The sequence below is a fragment of the Pongo pygmaeus genome, chromosome 9 (genome assembly GCF_028885625.2).
Source record: "Pongo pygmaeus isolate AG05252 chromosome 9, NHGRI_mPonPyg2-v2.0_pri, whole genome shotgun sequence".
Lineage (NCBI taxonomy): Eukaryota > Metazoa > Chordata > Mammalia > Primates > Hominidae > Pongo > Pongo pygmaeus.
This window is the reverse complement of record NC_072382.2, coordinates 44,700,500-44,718,607: the sequence shown is the minus strand read 5'-3', so window position 1 is coordinate 44,718,607 and position 18,108 is coordinate 44,700,500. Positions and strand designations below refer to the sequence as shown.

The following is an 18,108-nucleotide window of genomic DNA, read 5'->3' as shown; positions in this document are numbered from 1 at the left end:
CTGATTTCTGCAGTAGCAGAGATTTGGATTATTCCCATTCAACCATAATACATATCTTTGAAATGTAAACAGGTGGATCTCGGGACTAATGTCTTGATTTCAGGGAGGAGAGAATTTTCTCTTGTTCATTTGTTTATTCAGTCAGCTGGTATCTACATAGGCTTCAAGTATCAAGAAGTCACTTGGCAATACAAATCCGAATGAGCCTGTAAAAACGGACTTCAGAAATATGTCTTAGATGCAATAATAATGTCTGTGGTATTTGACTTATCAATTCCAATTTGATGGCTATGTTCTACCTAAGTACTCCAAGTTGGAGTGCAGTGCTGCGGCTCACTGCAACCTCCACCTCCCAGGTTCAAGTGATTCTCGTGACTCAGCCTCCCAAGTAACTGGGATTACTGTGTGTGCCATCACACCCAACTAATTTTTAATTTTTAATTTTTTTTTTTTTTTGTATTTTAAGTAGAGACAGGAGTTCACCATGTTGCCCAGGCTGGTTTCAAACTCTTGGCCTCAGGTGATCCGCCTGCCTTGGCCTCCCAAAGTACTGGGATTACAGGCATGAGCCACCATACCCAGTCTCTTCCAACAGTAATTTTTAAAATGGCCAAAGATTAGCAGCATCAGCATCATCTGGAAACTTGTTAGAAATGCAAATTCTTGGGGCTCCCCCAAGACTTACTAAATCAGAAACTCTGAGGGTAGGGCCCAGCCTCCTGTGTTTTAATAAGTCCTCCAGGTATTTCATATGTGTCCTGAAGTTTGAAAATCACTTTGGAACAATATATAGGAAGAGATTCAGTGTACCAACAACACAATTCAAAATCATTTGCATGTCTGATCATGAAAGAATATTAGCAGTCAGGTGCTAAAAATGATCATTTTGAAGACTTCTGTGTATTGTTGGAAGGAAATGCTTAAGATGTCATTGTAAGTGAAAAAAAGAGGCTTTTAAATTATATTTACATATAAAATAGCTCTGTGTAGAAATGATTAGGATAAAGACAAAGAAAATGGGAATAATAGAAAATAGTTTTTATTTGTCGAGGACACAGAATTATGAGTGTGTTTTTTTCTGCTCTGCAAATTTCTGATGATCATTTTAAAAATATGAACTCTTTAAGATAAACCAGCAAACAGATACAGTTAAAAATTTGAGAATAAATTAAAAGCCCTCTGAAAGTTGTCACGTTAATTAGCAGACTGCTCATTTGAATCGTCCTTTTGCTGAGCTTCCTATCTTCCAGAAAATGGTGGGGAGGTTTTTTGGAGTCACGGTATTATTTAGACTACAGAGAATTTTTGCATATTGTTGTGAACTTGTAGCATATTTTTCGTTAGATGAAGCTGTCTTCCTTTACTATTTTCTGTCTCCATTTTGGAAGTTGATATTGTTTAGGATTAGCACCTGGAAATATGCAAATGTTTATCTACTGTCTGGATAATATGCCTTGTCTTTCCTTATCTTTGCAGACCCTATCAATGATCTACGTACTCAGTTTTTTCTCTACTAATCATTACAATTTTAACCATTTGGTGTTCCATTCCTTTAGGGCTCAGTTTTTAATGACAGGAAAATAACCTAATATGATAAACTTATCTGTGCTAATTTATGAAATGGATGCAGACAGCCCCAGTGAATAGAACATCTATGTGATAAGGTCTTTACACTTAGCTAAGCTGCTCTAATGTTCTGATAATAAAAATTTCTGACAAAGTAGCAGCCAGTGGGGTCACATGTTGTGAGGTAGATGACATTTTGTGCTACTTGGTTTGCTCACTAATGTAATGAATACTTTTTTACTTAATTGCAATTTATCACTACCCTAATATTGTACCTTAGGGTTGTTCAAAGTGTGTTGCCAAGAATAATAGTTCCAGAAGATATTCAAAAATATTATTTGTAAAGAAAAGTTAACATGGTTAAGAGTTGAAACAGGTTTCTTTAATTGCTCTTATTTACTGATAATTGCCTTTGTTAGCCTGTATCAGAACACTTGATATATCTCATTATAACCTCCCAAACTCGTGTGGAAAATTTTGTTGCCATTTCCGTTTTACAGATGGGGAAACTGAGACACTGAGGTTGAGTAACTTCTCAAAGTTCTAAGGTAATAAGCATTGGAAGTGGGCACTAAATCCTGGCAGCCTAACTCCTAAGTTTACACTTTTTACCACTAAGCAGTATTGATCACTTTACCTGGAATTTCTTGGATGATTCAATATACTAATGGGATCTGTAAGCTCCTAGAGGGAAATATATTGTTCAGCATTCTCCAAATGTATTTAACCATAGAAATAGTCTCCCTCCCACCTTTTTATCCCCCAGAGCATCTTCCTGTGCTAGGAGGTCATAAAAACATACTTTGAGAAAGACATTGTCAATTGAAGCAAAAGGAATAATTTGTAACATAGAATTTATATTGAAAGTTGTCTACATCTTGCCACAATTAAAACTCATATATTTTTGAGGTATTAAGGAATATTTAATTTGTACTCATTTTTACCTTCAAATTCCATTTGGAAATGATTTTCAAGGACATGACTGGAAAACCTTTAAAGAAAAGACAGCTACAATTTAATAAGGATCATTTGTTCCAGGCATTTTACCAACTGCTTTATGTTTATATTTATATCACAGGATTCTTTCTAAACCATACAACTTGGAAATTGTTTTTATCTTTTTGTTACAGGTGAAAAAATAAAGTCTTAGAGAAGTTCTTAAGTAAGTAGTAAAATAAATAAAAGTCAAAGCCGTGACTTGCCAAACCTACAACACATTCCACTCCAAGCTGCCACCTGTGGCATGTCCATTAAATGCAAATATCTTATTCAAAAGGCTAGTCCTCTATAAATAATCCATACCTTTTATAATATATTTCATGCTCAACCATAGTAAAGTACTTTTACACCATTTTTACTTTAAAAGTATTCAGAATACAAAGGGCATTCACTTGCATAATCAATAGTGCCTAATATAAAGATACATAATATATTTGCCTGACTATATTATGACAGGATAAAAAGTATGATAATATTTTTGTTACTGTATGATGGACACTGTATAAAATTCTTCATGTGGTCTATCTCCTTAATAGGCAAAATTAACTAGAATTCTATAATAAGACATGTTGTTATCTATCCTGATATCTTTTCAATAGAAGATAATTCTCCCATATTGTCAGTATAGTCTTGTTGAGTCTTCTCTTGCTAATTGTAGTTATTTTTTAAGTAGACTGGTATTACTTCAAGACATTTTCATAGCAGAACTTCACAGTTGGATAAAATAATATGAAATTCCATATTGATGCTCCAGTGGCTTAAGGGTATTTTTCTAGTTTAAGAAATATGAGTACTTGAGGGGCCTAAAGAAAAGACAATGAATAATTTAATTGGAAGTCAGCAAAGGGATTTGAAATGTTATGGCGTTACCTCCTTTGTACTACTTTTAAATTAAATCATCACAGATCAATAGAAAGGTCACACACATTGTTATTGACTCTGTGTAATTTCTTCCTTAGCATAACAATTCTTCAGGATTATGCCTGTGTGGTAAAAATCAACTCTCTGAAACAAACCAAGCAAGAGAGGCACCAGAGCTCTGTTGCTATAGCAACTGAACTTGGCAATGTCTTCTGGGACTTGCTCTAAGGAAAGGTCCATGATAGTGGGGGATATTACGTTCTTTTTTTCTCTTATGACACATACTGATTTACTGTGAGTAAAAAGTAGCATGGTTCAAATTTCATATTTTTCCTAGTGATGAAAAATGGGCTGTTGTGTGAAAATGTAAAGGAGTTTTAAACAACTAGCGAAGAGGTTAAAACCTCCATTTATCTTTAGTGGAAATGCTGCAGAAGCAGCCATTACTCAGCAGCTGAAAGTCAACAATTCATTAAAAAATACACACACACACACACACACACACACACACACACATATACACATCATCTAATTTAGCAATGCATGAGAACAGTGAATACCATGTTAAAATTATATTAATGCCTAGATTTGTTTCTAGGGGAAAATACGGCCGTGTTTGCTTCTGATGTATGTAAAATCTCAGACATTTATAGTGCTCTAAGCCATAGTAAGATAAATATGAGTGCTATTAATACATGAATATTTCCAAACTCAGTTTTCCCAACTGCCTCAAAACTAAACACTAATTCAGGAAATGCAAGCAATAACATTTAAAATGTGTTCAAATGCTTTTAGCTTTTAATTCCTTTATGTTTTTGCTTCACTAAAGACACTCTCATTTGTTTTGTCATCCGTTGCTGTAATTTACACTTTGGTAAAACGTATCTCAAAGGACTTTGCAGATATTGATAAATACTCTTAACCTATAGTCTCTAAGATAGGCATATGTTTTAGATAAATGCAATATAAATAATAACTAACCATTGCTGTAAATAATTCAGCTAATGTGTTTTTTTTCTGAGAGTTATCCTTTCAGGTTGAAAACCCTTAAAAAAATCTTAAAAATTCAAAACAAACTGTCAAGAATTGCACCCTGAAACTACATCCATTTGACACCACTTTTTTTTAAAAAGCAAGAAAGATGGCCGGGCACGGTGCCTCATGCCTGTAATCCCAGCACTTTGGGAGGCCGAGGCGGGCGGATCACGAGGTCAGGCGATCAAGACCATCCTGGCTAACATGGTGAAACCCCGTCTCTACCAAAACTACAAAAAATTAGCCAGTGGTGGGCGCCTGTAGTCCCAGCTACTCGAGAGGCTGAGGCAGGAGAATGGCGTGAACCCAGGAGGTGGAGCTTGCAGTGAGCGGAGATCGTGCCACTGCACTCCAGCCTGGGTGACAGAGCAAGACTCCATCTCAAAAAAAAAAAAAAAAAGAAGCAAGAAAGACAATGAAATTTGGTATTTATTACAATAATTAAAAGTAATGACAAAAACTGCAAATACTTTTGCACCAACCGAATAATACATCTGGGCAGTTTTCTATATTCTAATTTAAGTTAGAGAGCTCATTTCTTCTTCCACTGACATATTAAATGTGAAAAACAATAAATAAAGAGAAGCTCAAAACCAAAAATTATTCTTCATTAAAAACTTACCACTATTGGCCATTTAGCAATGAGTAGATTTTTCAATAGTGTCTACCTTCACTTGACCTGATAAGCATTCTTACTCATCTCCAACTCAGTTAGCAAGGTTTACCACGGCTTTAAATTGTGCAATACACATGCCACCTTACTTCAGTTTGAATAATTTTCTTTTGCCATTATGCTGTATCTAGAATCAATGTACAATTACTTTTTCATTGGCCACAAATCATATTAAGGAAGCATTGAAAAGTCAAATGACTTCACTGAAAAACTGCACAGCTTCTGTAATCTGCATTCCCGATTTCTGCATTGCTATGACCTTCCTGCCATTAAGATAAATTTGTTCCATATATGTGTATTTATATCTAGTGATGTTGTGTGTGTGTGTATATGTATGTATATATAGTGTATGTGTATATTATACAGATAGACACACACCTCCATACACACACAAAAAATATATACAGAAATATATGTGTGTATAGTGAAAAGCAACAATATAGTACAGAGTTGAATTGGTCCACTGATTTGGCATTTTAACTGATTTTAACAGGGATCTCAGGTTGATTTTTCTACAACTGAAATTGAAATCCCAAGTCAAAAATTTTGTGGAAAAATACACCTTTTTATCCTATATTTCTATATACATATACTGCATTAGGCCGTTACTGCATTGCTATAAAGAAATACCTGAGATTGGCTGGGGGCAGTGGCTCATGCCTGTAATCCCAGCACTTTGGGAGGCCGAGGTGGGCGGCTCATGAGATCAGGAGATTGAGACCATTCTGGCTAACACTGTGAAACCCTGTCTCTACTAAAAATACAAAAAATTAGCCTGGCGTGGTGGCAGGCACCTGTAGTCCCATCTACTTGGGAGGCTGAGACAGGAGAATGGTGTGAACCCGGGAGGCAGAGCTTGCAGTGAGCCAAGATTGTACCACTGCACTCCAGCCCAGGCGACAGAGCGAGACTGTCAAAAAAGAAAAGAAAAGAAAAGGCAGACCTGAGATTGAGTAATTATAAAGAATATAGGTTTAATTGGCTCCTAGTTCCGCAGGCTGTACAGAAAGCAGCATCTGCTTCTCAGGAGGCCTCAGGAAGTTTCTACACATGGTGGAAGAAAAAGAAGGAGCAGGTACTTCACATGGTGAAAGTAGGAACAAGAGAGAGTGGGAGGGGAGGTGCCACACACTTTAAAATGACCAAATCTGTGAACTCAGTGCGAGAGCTCACTTATCACCAAAGGGATGGCCCAAGCCATTCATGAGGTATCTGCCCCCATCATCCAAACACCTCCCACCATGCCTCACCTTCAACATTGGGGATTACATTTCAACATGAGACATGGGTAGGAGACAAATATCTAAACTGTATCATATACTATTTAATACTCACCAAATGCTTTCTGTGTATCTGGTGTCTAAGTGCTTTCCTCGGATTCTTTTCTTTTTTTTTTTTTTTTTTCCAACTCTCACAACTCTTTGAGGTAGATACTGTTGTTATCCTCATAGTAACAATGAGGAAATTAAGTGTTAGAGAGCTAATTGCTTGTCAGAGATTACACAGTGTCAGAGCCTTTATTTGAATTTAATGTATCTGATTTCAGAGCCCACAGTTTTAATTATATGCTATTCATTCCATTTCAGACCATATAGACATTTGGCATGTCATTTTGTAAGTATTACTGCTCAACTTTTAAAATCCATTAGTAATTTACCTATACTCGATGCATAGCTCCTAGTTTGCTTATTCCTTTGCCTATGTGCTTTGGCAAAACAAGGAATTTAACAGCCAATCCCTATTCTAGAGTCAAAAAACAAAAAAGCACCCAGGAAACAGAATCTTACAAAACAGCCTCAATAACAACAAAAACGTAAACTAGAAAACCCAACAAGAATATTTCAGTATAGTTATTGATTTTCTTTTCTTTACTTGAAAAGTCTTCCAGAAACAAAAATTTATTCTAGGAATGAAGAAACTAAGGAACATTTACAATTTACTACAATTATAAACTTATATTTATGGCCTTTGGTCAGTTAAGATTAAATCCTCTTAATTTCAATAGGTATGGAAGGATTTTCTGAGCATGCTACGGTATGGTAGAGAGATGAATTTGCATTTTGTATCATTTTTTACTTTTATTAAAGGGTCCAAACTAAACATATGACCGAGTGCAAACTGAAAACGTTGGCATAGCAACTAATGCTTTGAAAGCAAGTTTCCTAAAATTAAGTGTCAAGTAATTTTTACATAACATGTTTTCTTAACTGTTTTTGTCTTCTTTCTTGATAGCAGTACAGATATCTTTCTTTTGTATTGTTTGTAAAGTACTTTCATTTTATACATTATCTCATTTTAGCTTAATTAGTACTGTATGACAAAAATTAGTATGACTGTTAATTTATAAAACTTATTGATGAGGAAACTGCAGCTAATAGAAATTTAGTAATTTTCCTAAAGTAATCCTGTTAGTGATTGATCCAGGTTAAATTATATTATGAAAATTTATATCTAAATTTTATATGATTTAAACTTCACACAGTAAAATTTCCTTTTGAAGTTTTTTTTTTTTAAAACTTTACATAAATGAAAATAGTTGTTCACTATGTTTTTGATTTTGGCATTGTTTTCCCTAAATTACAAAGTAAACAATACATAGTAATGTCTACTCGCAATGTTTGTAAGATTTTTCTTTTAACTTTCTGTAGACATCCTGACAAGAATATTTCTCGGTTTATATGTTCTATACTGATATGTGAATGATTTTTTTTGCAAAGGGGAAAGAAATGAAATAATTATGCATAATGTGTTGTGTTCTTGAATAACTGATGAGTCTTCTAGCTGCCAAAGAAAAAAACCTATGAAATAACTGTCATATAAATTATAGTTCTCCCATGGGCTCAAGTTGCATAAATAGGATGTAGCTGGATTCATTAAGAAATATGCTTTGCAAGTGTGGCCATTTTGAGTTTGTATTGAACATAGTCAAGCATGGTGGAAATGCTGCTGTTACAAGATTCACTATGACAAATTAGGACTCATTTGTTTAGTGCTATCTTTTTCATAAACTTAGTGAGTTAAGTTTCTACATGACTGGTCATTTTAGAGCTTGCCTTGCATTTCCCTTTAATACTCCACATTTTGAATTTCACCACCTCAGTAAAAACACATAATCTTGGTCCTGGACCCAGCAGGCACCGCCTTCATCTAAACGGCCAGTCCTTCCATTGCAAGAGGTTTACTGATTCACATCAACTTCTAGTTCACTGAAATGGTGTATTAACATTTTCATTTGAAGGCTGGGTGTACAGTGTTTCATGATATAGTCTGCCATCTTGTTAGAAGCAGAATAAGATCTTAAGGAGCTCTTTATATAGGTTTTGGGAGGAGCAGTGTGTGAAAATTTGGGTTTACATATTGTCCTAAGGATATATAATTCAATTTTCTTTATAAAGAAATCCCAGATGTTATTAAAACAACAACAACAAAGTAAAATGACAACAAAAGCCCTGGCAAGGTATTTAATGGCATTTTGTCTATTTCTTTAAACAAACACCAGCAATAAGAAATCGCTACATGAAGGTGTTATTCATCTCCCAATTGTAGCTTTCTTTTACATCACTATCTCTTTTACACACCAGCTTTTCATGCCAACTTCTAATCTCTCAGCACTACACTCACAGCTTGCCCTTCAAACACTCTTGCCAATTATGGAAAACTGCCTTCTATCTAGGCCAGAGTACTTGATGATCTAGTTTATGTTGTAGGCAAGTTTTATGGGGACTACAAACTCCGTGGGAACAAATTATTTGAGACATCACCTTGTAATGGGCTTTCTGACCTTTTGTTGTTGTTGCTAAGCCGAACTATCCAATGTTTTATTATTTCCTTTTCTCAGAAACTGATACCTTGGTTCACAGCCTCTAACTTTCACTCCCAACATAGTTCATTTGTCATATTTTTCCTAAAGTCTAGCTTCATGGACTATGGGGGAATGCAGAGACAATGAATAGTCTTTCTAAGATCTCATTTAAAGGCAGATAAAAGGCAGGCCTGGTTTCAAATTTGTCTTCTAGCTTTTGCATTAGGCATAAGGTCTCTAAGAATTTCATTCCAGAACCGTAACTTGCAGACAAAGTAATACATTAATTTGTTATCATCCACCGATGATAACATTCATGCTAATGTTACTCATTCCTGGACTCTATTTTGATAATCATGCTAAGATCTTAAGGAACTCTTTATGTTCCTAATGAGGTCCAGGGTTAATAGAAAAAGTATGGAAACTCATATGGCAGACAGTTTTATTCACATCACATTGCCTGTCCACCTGGTAGGACTTAACCTAAGGTAGGCTTTAGCATTGCCCAAGGAGGCACATTGAACCACAAGATATGTGTCACAAAACTCCTCTCCCAGGGTGATGTTTACAAAACACCTTATACCTCCTACTATTTCTCTAACAACCTACAACCAACATGACAAGCAGGTAGGGGCATACATTCCAAGGAGCAGAGCAAGGAATAACATGTCCAGCCTTGAAGATCTTATTTATCTCCTGTATTTCCCCAACATCTTGTAACAAAAATAAATCCACCAATAAGTACTGAAAGAATTCCAGATGAACCTGAATGTTAATTGACATCTTGGCACCAGAGACATGAACAGGCTCTTCCCTCATGTACAGCATTCATAGATCTGATAGATAACATGTATACATATATCAACTAGAGAAAAAGTGAAGATGAAATATTCTAAAGATAAAAGGGAAAGTAGCCTTAAATAAATTTTAAAAATTACAGCTATAATACTATCTAATCATGGGAGGGGAAACAGTTTTCCCAAAGATGACTTGACTTTGTCTTCCTGATGCTTAGTCAGAGAATCTGAAACATATCCTTTGATTCCCATTGAAAGCCTTTCAACAAATTACCTTTCAGATAAACTGTCTCCTTGTGAGTTTGGAATCTCTAATTTTGAGTTAATCTCTCTAATTGTGAGCTTAAGATGCTACATAAGTTACATTTTTAATTACAACAACAGAAGAAAGTGGTAGAGTAGAAAAGAGTGTCTTCTGTGTCATATAACTTCTGAGGGTAAATATTAGGTTGGTGCAAAAGTAATTGCGGTTTTTGCCATTGAAATGAATGGTAGGCATGGAATATTATGCAGCCAGAAAAAAGGAATGTGGTCATATCCTTTGCAGGGACATGGATGAAACCAGAAGCCATCATCCTCAGCAAACTAACACAGGAACAGAAAACCAAACACCACATGTTCTCACTCATAAGTAGGAGTTGAACAATGAGAACATATGGACAAGGGCAGGGGAACAACACACACTGGGGCCTGTGGGAGCAGGGGAGGTGAGGTGAGGAAGAGCATCGGAACAAATAGCTAATGCATGCAGGGCTTAAAACCTAGGTGACAGCTTGATAGGTGCAGCAAAATACCATGGCACACGTATACCTATGTAACAAACCTGCACTTTCTGCACAGCTACCCTGGAACTTACGTAAAGTTTAAATAAACAAATAAATAAATAGCAATGGTAGGGCCTGGACAGGAAGCAAGGGGCCAACACATGTGAGGTGAGAGGGAACTCAGAACAATATAGCAGGATATTCCCCCAAAGTAGAAAGTTTTAAACTGAAATTAAACATTTCATTTACTTAATAATTTTCTCTAGGACTTTATTACACATTCTCTAGAGTCTGATATGTTTCTCTTGTAGAATTGAGACACAGACTTGATATCTGTCATCTTAAGCAAAAAATATTTCCTTACAGGTATCTTTTATACTGGAACAGGAGACTAAAACCCCAGAAGAGAGATAATTCTAACATATGTATTTTAAACTGCCAACAGCCAACGTAGCCTGTGATTCTCAGAGTATCTATGTCTCAAATATCATTTAATATGGATTACTATGCAATGAAACTTCACTATATGAAAATATGGAAATAGTTATTCTCATTGTCGTTCAAAAAGCTTTTCTTTAGTCTTGTCACAAAAGATCACAGTTTGCATTTTTAGGTGGCGTTCATGTACCTTTCTTCCGGAGAGCATTTTATGAACTTCATATCTTCTTGTTTCAGTAGGGTCTTCATGGTTGTGACTATATCTCCACAGCCAAAGCAAAGCAGACATTTAAGGTAATTACTTAGATAATTAGTGGACAAATCTCCACTTTGCTTTCACTGTGGTGCCTTGGCCTTCAATCAGATGAGGGAAGTTGGGCACTCAGAAGTTAATATTGACTTTTTTTTTTTTCATGAGGTACTAAAACACTGTTTCTTCTTTTGTTTTTCCCATGATACTTTTGGAAAATGGAAATCTCAGATCTATTGTGGGTGGCTAGAAGACAGTAACCTAGTAATATAATATTTGTCATTTTCTTAGTATAATTCTTGTGCTCCAGGAATGTTGAGCTTATTGTTAAAAATTGTTTGTATGAACCTGGGTTTTAGCTTCTGTATGCAATATCATCTTGGTCTTTGCTTTCAAAGACCATGTAGTTGAACACAATTGAAAAACAATACATTTGAAAAACAACACAATTGAAAAACAATACAACAAATCCAAATACATTGAAAGACAATGTATTTGGAACAATACATTTATAGAATAAAAAATGAAACACCATATAATTTCAGAATGTCTCAATTCTACTCCCATTTGTAGTTTAATGCAAAAGGAACCTCATGGACCTCCACCACATTTTTTGCTCCTGACACCACACCAAACTTCCAGATGGACCAGTCATGTTTTAACACTTCAGTATGATGAAAGTTAGAGAGGATGGAAATGGAATGGGACTTGATTTTGAGGTACTGAGGTTGCATTGCACATAGGAAAACAGGCTCATTTTTAGTTTTTAAATATCAATAATTATATCTAGAAAGCACAGCTTACTTGAGAAAGTCTTGTCTGTTATACATAAATACAAAATAATTATAAGAGAAACCTCATATTATAAATTCTACTTAAAACTAGATGAACATATCTTGAAACTACATTATGAGAATTTTTAGATTTCTAAAAGAGCACAGTTAAATGTATTTCCTTAACCATCATTTATTCTGTCATTCATTCACTACATACAAGAGGGTGTGCTATTTGAAACAACTGTTAGAAATCTTGAGGATTTAATTTCTTTGTAGGTTCTGTTTCATTGTAAAGATAATGCTTAATAATGTAAATATTGGTCATATACTATTAATTATTCTGACAGTTCAATATAATTTAATTATCCCCATTAATAATTGACAGAGACAAGATGTGAGTTTCTGAAAATCTACTTCTAAAATTCCTTCAACAGACCTGCAAATGTGTCATACAAGATACAAATATAACTCAGTTGTGTGGCAGAAACACCAGACATAACTTTTCTTGGAGCTGTTGAAAGGCATTGTATAGACTTATGAAGCAAGTTACTTGTAAATGAACATGAAACCTAAGTCTGTGGAGCTAATCTGACCATGACAGCCCTGACCCCCATTCATCACCAAAGTTGATTGAACCCCTTTTGCTGGCTGGTGTTAAGTTTCTCCTTTCACTATTCAGGTGTCACTTGGTTCAAGAGGAAGATGTGGCTGACAGGTTTTCTTCAAATAATATTAGTACCTCTTATTTTCACTACTTAAATTGCCACAATTCTCATTGTGTCTTATAAAAGTATTGTTTTTTGTTTTTTGTTTTACTTTTCATCAGTATCTTTTAAAGGGGTGTGTGTATTGGACTAGAGAGATGGGGTGGCATTTTCTAAAAACCCTAGGAATAATTCTTATTTTAGAATAAGTTTTTTTAAAAAATCGCTGAAGTTAGTATGATTTCCATAGGCATCATGGATTTTATGTTGGAGGTTTGTAATGGAGTTTGTGTGATAGTTTTTTGAAGGCAGTTGAGGTCTCTATTTGGAGGGGCTAAAAATCATGCAGAGTTCTCTTCTTTCCTTTTCTCTGCCTTCTGTCTTTTCCCAGAGATGAGTAGAAGGAGGGAGGATAATTTGCTAAGTTTTGGCAGTGGTATCCCCATTTTGATTTGTTTTTCTTTCTAAATGCAGATATAGAATGACAGCATTGGCGTTATCCTACTTAAAGTTTAAATGCAGTAAAATCAAGAGCAAAGCATGCTTCCTGCATTTTTCACACTCTGCAATGCCTAAAGAAATAATTTGGAGCTGAGCTACACCAGTGGGCTCTTTTTCAGTCCTAGAATAAAGAGAGGGGCCTTTAGTGGGTATAACCCCTTCTAGGGTCATCTCTCCTTCCACTCTTGAACTCAGGAAGTTCCAGGAGAGTGCTAAGAGGTTCAGGCTTTATCATACCTTGGCACCTAGGGCTGAAACACCTGGAGACCAGCAGAGGCTACCATAGTGCCAACCTCATAATTCTTCCTCCTCCTAGAGGCTGCAGTCTTCTGTCTGTGGTCGCGGTTCACTTTCCCAGTATTCCCCAGAGTAACTTCAGTCCTCTGGCTCTTCTGACTTTTGGTAAGGAGGCTTGCCAAGCTATCTTCATTCCTGAGTCTCATTACCTACATCTGGGCCCTGTTTTCCCTGCCTAATTTCAAGCACTTTTCCAAGGATGGGACTTATGCTCCAGTCATCTTTGCTCTTTATGTCCAATGTCACACCTCAATCTTTTTTTTTTTTTTTTTTTTTTGAGACAGAGTCTCGCTCTGTTGCGCAGGCTGGAGTGCAGAGGTGTAATCTCGGCTCACTGCAAGCTCCGCCTCCCGGGTTCACGCCGTTCTCTTGCCTCAGCCTCCTGAGTAGGTGGGACTACAGGTGCCCGCCACCACGCCCGGCTAATATTTTGTATTTCTAGTAGAGACGGGATTTCACCATGTCACACCTCAGTCTTAATCTCTCCTCTTTAGAACACCGTCAAGTCTTCCAAGATCTGTGCAGGGCTGGAATTGGCACTCTCCTTGGGGCTTATTTGCTATGAAATGTTTTCTCTCTGAAGCAAGATGGCCCTTTCTACTTGTTTTTGTTTGCATTTCTCAGATCAGTTTCTTTCACCTGATCATCATTTCAACATGATCTCCTTCCTGACCCCGCTTCCACAGCAGGTTATAAAAAAGGTGGCAAACACCATTTTAAGCATTTAGATTCCAGCAATTTTCACATAGCCAGAGGCTAGTGAGGGAGGCATCGACGTACGTAATGTGCTTCCCACCTGGCATGCGCTTCCTAGACATTCCCAGTTAAATACATCAGAGCTCCGTTTTTATTTTATGTGCAATTTTATTTTATTTTGCAACAGTTTCGCTCTTGTTGCCCAGGCTGGAGTACAATGGCACAATCTCGGCTCACTGCAACCTTCGCCTCCCGGGTTCAAGCAATTCCCCTGTCTCAGCCTCCCAAGTAGCTGAGATTACAGGAGCATGCCACCACACCCGGCTAATTTTTGTATTTTTAGTAGACATGGGGTTTCACCATGTTGGTCAGGCTGGTCTCTAACTCCTGACCTCACGCGACTGGCCCGCCTCAGCCTCCCAAAGTCCTGGGATTACAGGCATGAGCCACTGCGCCCGGCCTTTTGTGCAATTTTATGTTCAATGATCTCCAAATTTATTTATTCTGTTACAAGTATTTCTCTAAAATAACCCAGAGCGCTCTCAAATTACTAGGTGTTAGAGCTACTACAAATGACTTCTCTTCAAACATGATCTCTTTCTAATTTTCTTAAAGTGAAGGGCTTTCCAAACAAGACCTATATTTCATGAAAATGTGGTTAGTATGACATTTTAAACAAGGCATTTTCTTAAAGTAACAACTCCTAGATTTTTTTGGTAGCAAAGTACTTGAAGATTGGGAGACCCAAACTGAATTGCCTGGGCAAGTACTAAAGGCAGTATTTGGTCTGTTGACTTTAAGAACTGAGATTATGTTTGAGGAGATATCAACTTAACATCAAAGTTAAGGTAGATATTTTCCTTTCATGAACCTTTCATGCAGTACATTTCTTATGGTTAGATTTGGGGTTGAAGTTGCCAGTAGAGTTTACCTATCATGATTTTTTTTTTTTTTCTGTTCATCTGGATTTCAAGAGTCAAGAAAGGGTATCTGCAGAAAGTTATGTCTGAGATGAGACTCAAAGAATAAGCACATGTTGGCTAAACAAAGTAGAAGTGAAAGTGTTTCAACCAGAATCAGAAAGAAAGGAAACAGCATACAAAAAGGCCCAGAAGTAACAGAGGAGGAGATGAGGGGAAGAGAGAGAAACAGTGAGACCTCATCAGAACTGTAGAAGTGCAGCCTTGAGAATTGAGGACAAAAGGAGGAGTGGGCAACGAGAGGCTGGTGTAGCAAGACAGACACGATGCCAGGCAGACACACAGAGCCAGCTCATGGAGAGCTACCTGTATTATGAGAGCTTTGGCTTTCTCCTGAAGGCAATAAGAAGATTCTAAATAATTTTTAGACGAGGAGAAACATGAGTAGATTGCATTTTAAATCATTCAGGCTGTAGTTCAGATAATGAATTGAAAAGGTATAAAGTTGAAAGACTAGCATTCCACCGTTTTGGCTTGGAGAGTGTGTAGGTCAAGAGAGTGGCAGCTCATTCTGGGGACCTACCTCCTGAAATTCCAGGTATATATATTATTATCTACTGTGTGAGGCTTTCTATCTTGGTGTTTTGGTTATTTAAAATTGAAACACTGTTAAGTTCATCTTTGTCCTGCAAACAATAACAGAAAAGCAACATGTTGATTTTGGCTTATTCTGATACATCTGCCTGGCATGGAGGAATTGGTTGGGTTTCAAAATGTCAGAATTTCTGCTTGTTAATGAGTGGTTTCTTTGGTGAGAATTTTATGTAGAATAAAATTGTGGGCTACTCACAGAAACTAAAAGAGAATGATGGGAAATAGTATTTTAACATTTTACCACTGTAATGAGTTGTTTGTTTGTTTTGTTATTTAAAAAAAACCCTCCAGGTAATATCAATTGACAAGAGTCAAATAAATTAATAAAAAGCGCAGACTAGTGCTCCTATCAACAAGTTTTTAGAAATTTATTACCCTAAGCTCTTATTCTCCAGATGTTATTCAGATTCTCAGTTCCAGGTCTGCCTGATAATTTAGTACATGGCTCATTTAGTATAGAAGAACTGTAAAAAATATAGGGCTCTGCCTACAATAAGCCTTTCATAGAGAGCAAGACATTATATTAAAACTGTTCCTTGGGCCAAGATCCTTTCCAGAGCATTCTTTGGCCATTTACAAATTTCTTTACGTGAGTTCATTACAAATATACCCAGAAAGTATTGATTCCAGATGTACGGCTGAGTTAAGAGTTTTGGGTACATGTTAACACAATTTATTTATCTCCTATTGTGCCTGTTGATTTTCAGTAGCAGAGAGTAAGTACCTACTATGTGCCTGGAACTGGTGTCATGAATTAAGCAGTGAACAAAACAGTCTCATTTTTATGTTCTGGGAGTGGGAAGACAGAAATAAATACATAGACCAAGGGGGCCAGATATAACTGTTTTAGGCTTTGTGGGGTACATGGTTTCTGTTACAACTACTTATCTCTATTGTTTTAGCAATGAATTTGCGTGGCTGTGTTCCAATAACACTGTACTTACAAAAATAGGTATGGGCCAGATTTATTCTATAAACCATATAGTTTGCTGACCCCTGACATTGATCACTAAATAAGGAAATTCATCTTACCTACTAATAAAGAAAATAGAACAGGATAATATGGAAGGCAGTAGTTGTGGCAGCTTTGGCCAGAGTGATTGGGCAAGACTTTTTTGTGATTGGGTTAAATCAGTGTCCGAGTGATTAAAGAGCAAGTTGTCAATGTCATCTATTTATCATCTATTTACCTTTCTCTTAAAGTTTTATATAAAGCTAAGAAAATTAAGTTACATATTATACATTTATAGGAGGTAGGAACCATATAGAACATGCTGACATGTACCTGGACTCAATAATTGTTGCCCTGTAGTTGAAGAGAGTTTCAGAAAATATCTTTCTCAAAAGTTCCAGCCTTCTTTAATTCATACTTTCCTCTGAATTTCCATGGCATTTATTAAATGATGAGATTCACTTAGCCTTGAGAAAATGTAACATTGTTTAGTGTATGTTTTGTGTATGCTGACCTGAAGTGTGTGGACAGTGTTATATATTAGTTTCTAAACTGGTCTCTCAGCTTGGCATTCTTCTGTAGTTGGCATGTCATAACTATTGAATTACCATTTTATGAGGATCAGGAAAGTTAAAAGAGAGTGCAGCTAGGAGTCCAAAAAGAGGTGGCTCAGATTGATAATTTTCTTTCACAATGCATAAAAACTTCCTATATGGAAAACATTAGCTGAAGGAAAAGGAGAGGCATACTTGTGAATCTCAAATGATCTCTCTAAGATTTGTAGGGTTAGTTGTTTTATGTGTACTGTAGTTGTTGTTAAATCCTAAGCCATACAACAAATTAAAGAGTACAAGTTTATAAACAATACTCTGTGCCATTTGGTTCCCTTGGCTGATGCATGTGGAATAATCTTAGACAATAGGCATTACCTCTTGTATATAAGGAACTGGATAGAAGCCATGGCTTCAGACCTCAATGATCAGTTTAAGAAAGACTCAAGAGTTAATTACACAAATAAAATAAGACAAAATGAAAAGTTCCATGAAGCAGCATTATTTAGAGTACATATTCATTCAACAAAATTTTGCTGAGTACTTATAATGAGCTCGGTATTTTTCTAGACACTGATGAACTGTGACAAGTAGGATCAATATGATATAGATTTATCTGGAAAGCTTTCAAAGAGAAGGTAGAAATTCACCAGTGTCCTGAGAAGTACACGGGATTTTAATTTGAGAGCACCATTTTAAAGGGTAAGCATGGCAGAGGAATAGGAAGAACTCAAGGGCTCTTCGAGCAATGAGTACAGTTAGTTTGATTGGAGATTATGCAGAGAATTCCAGCAGGGAATAATGTAAGAAAGGTAGGTTGGGGGCAATTGTTGGAGGGCCTTGATAAAGCCAAAAACTTTGGCATTTTAACC

General features: G+C 36.3%; 1 protein-coding gene across 15 annotated transcripts in view; it reads left to right on the top strand.

Annotated features, from left to right (window-relative positions):
• Positions 1-18,108, top strand: part of GAS2 (growth arrest specific 2) — a 180,175-nt gene that overhangs the window by 127,621 nt on the left and 34,446 nt on the right. For 8 of the 15 annotated variants that reach the window (XM_063671054.1, XM_063671051.1, XM_063671048.1 and 5 more), the window contains one exon: positions 11,176-11,229. The exons of 5 other annotated variants lie outside the window; for them this stretch is intronic. In XM_063671054.1, coding sequence (XP_063527124.1) covers positions 11,176-11,229 — 54 coding nt within the window. Of the gene's footprint in view, positions 1-2,066; positions 2,115-2,696; positions 2,730-11,175; positions 11,230-18,108 lie in introns of those variants that run through there. 2 more of the 15 variants (XM_063671059.1, XM_063671058.1) reach the window with 2 other exon arrangements.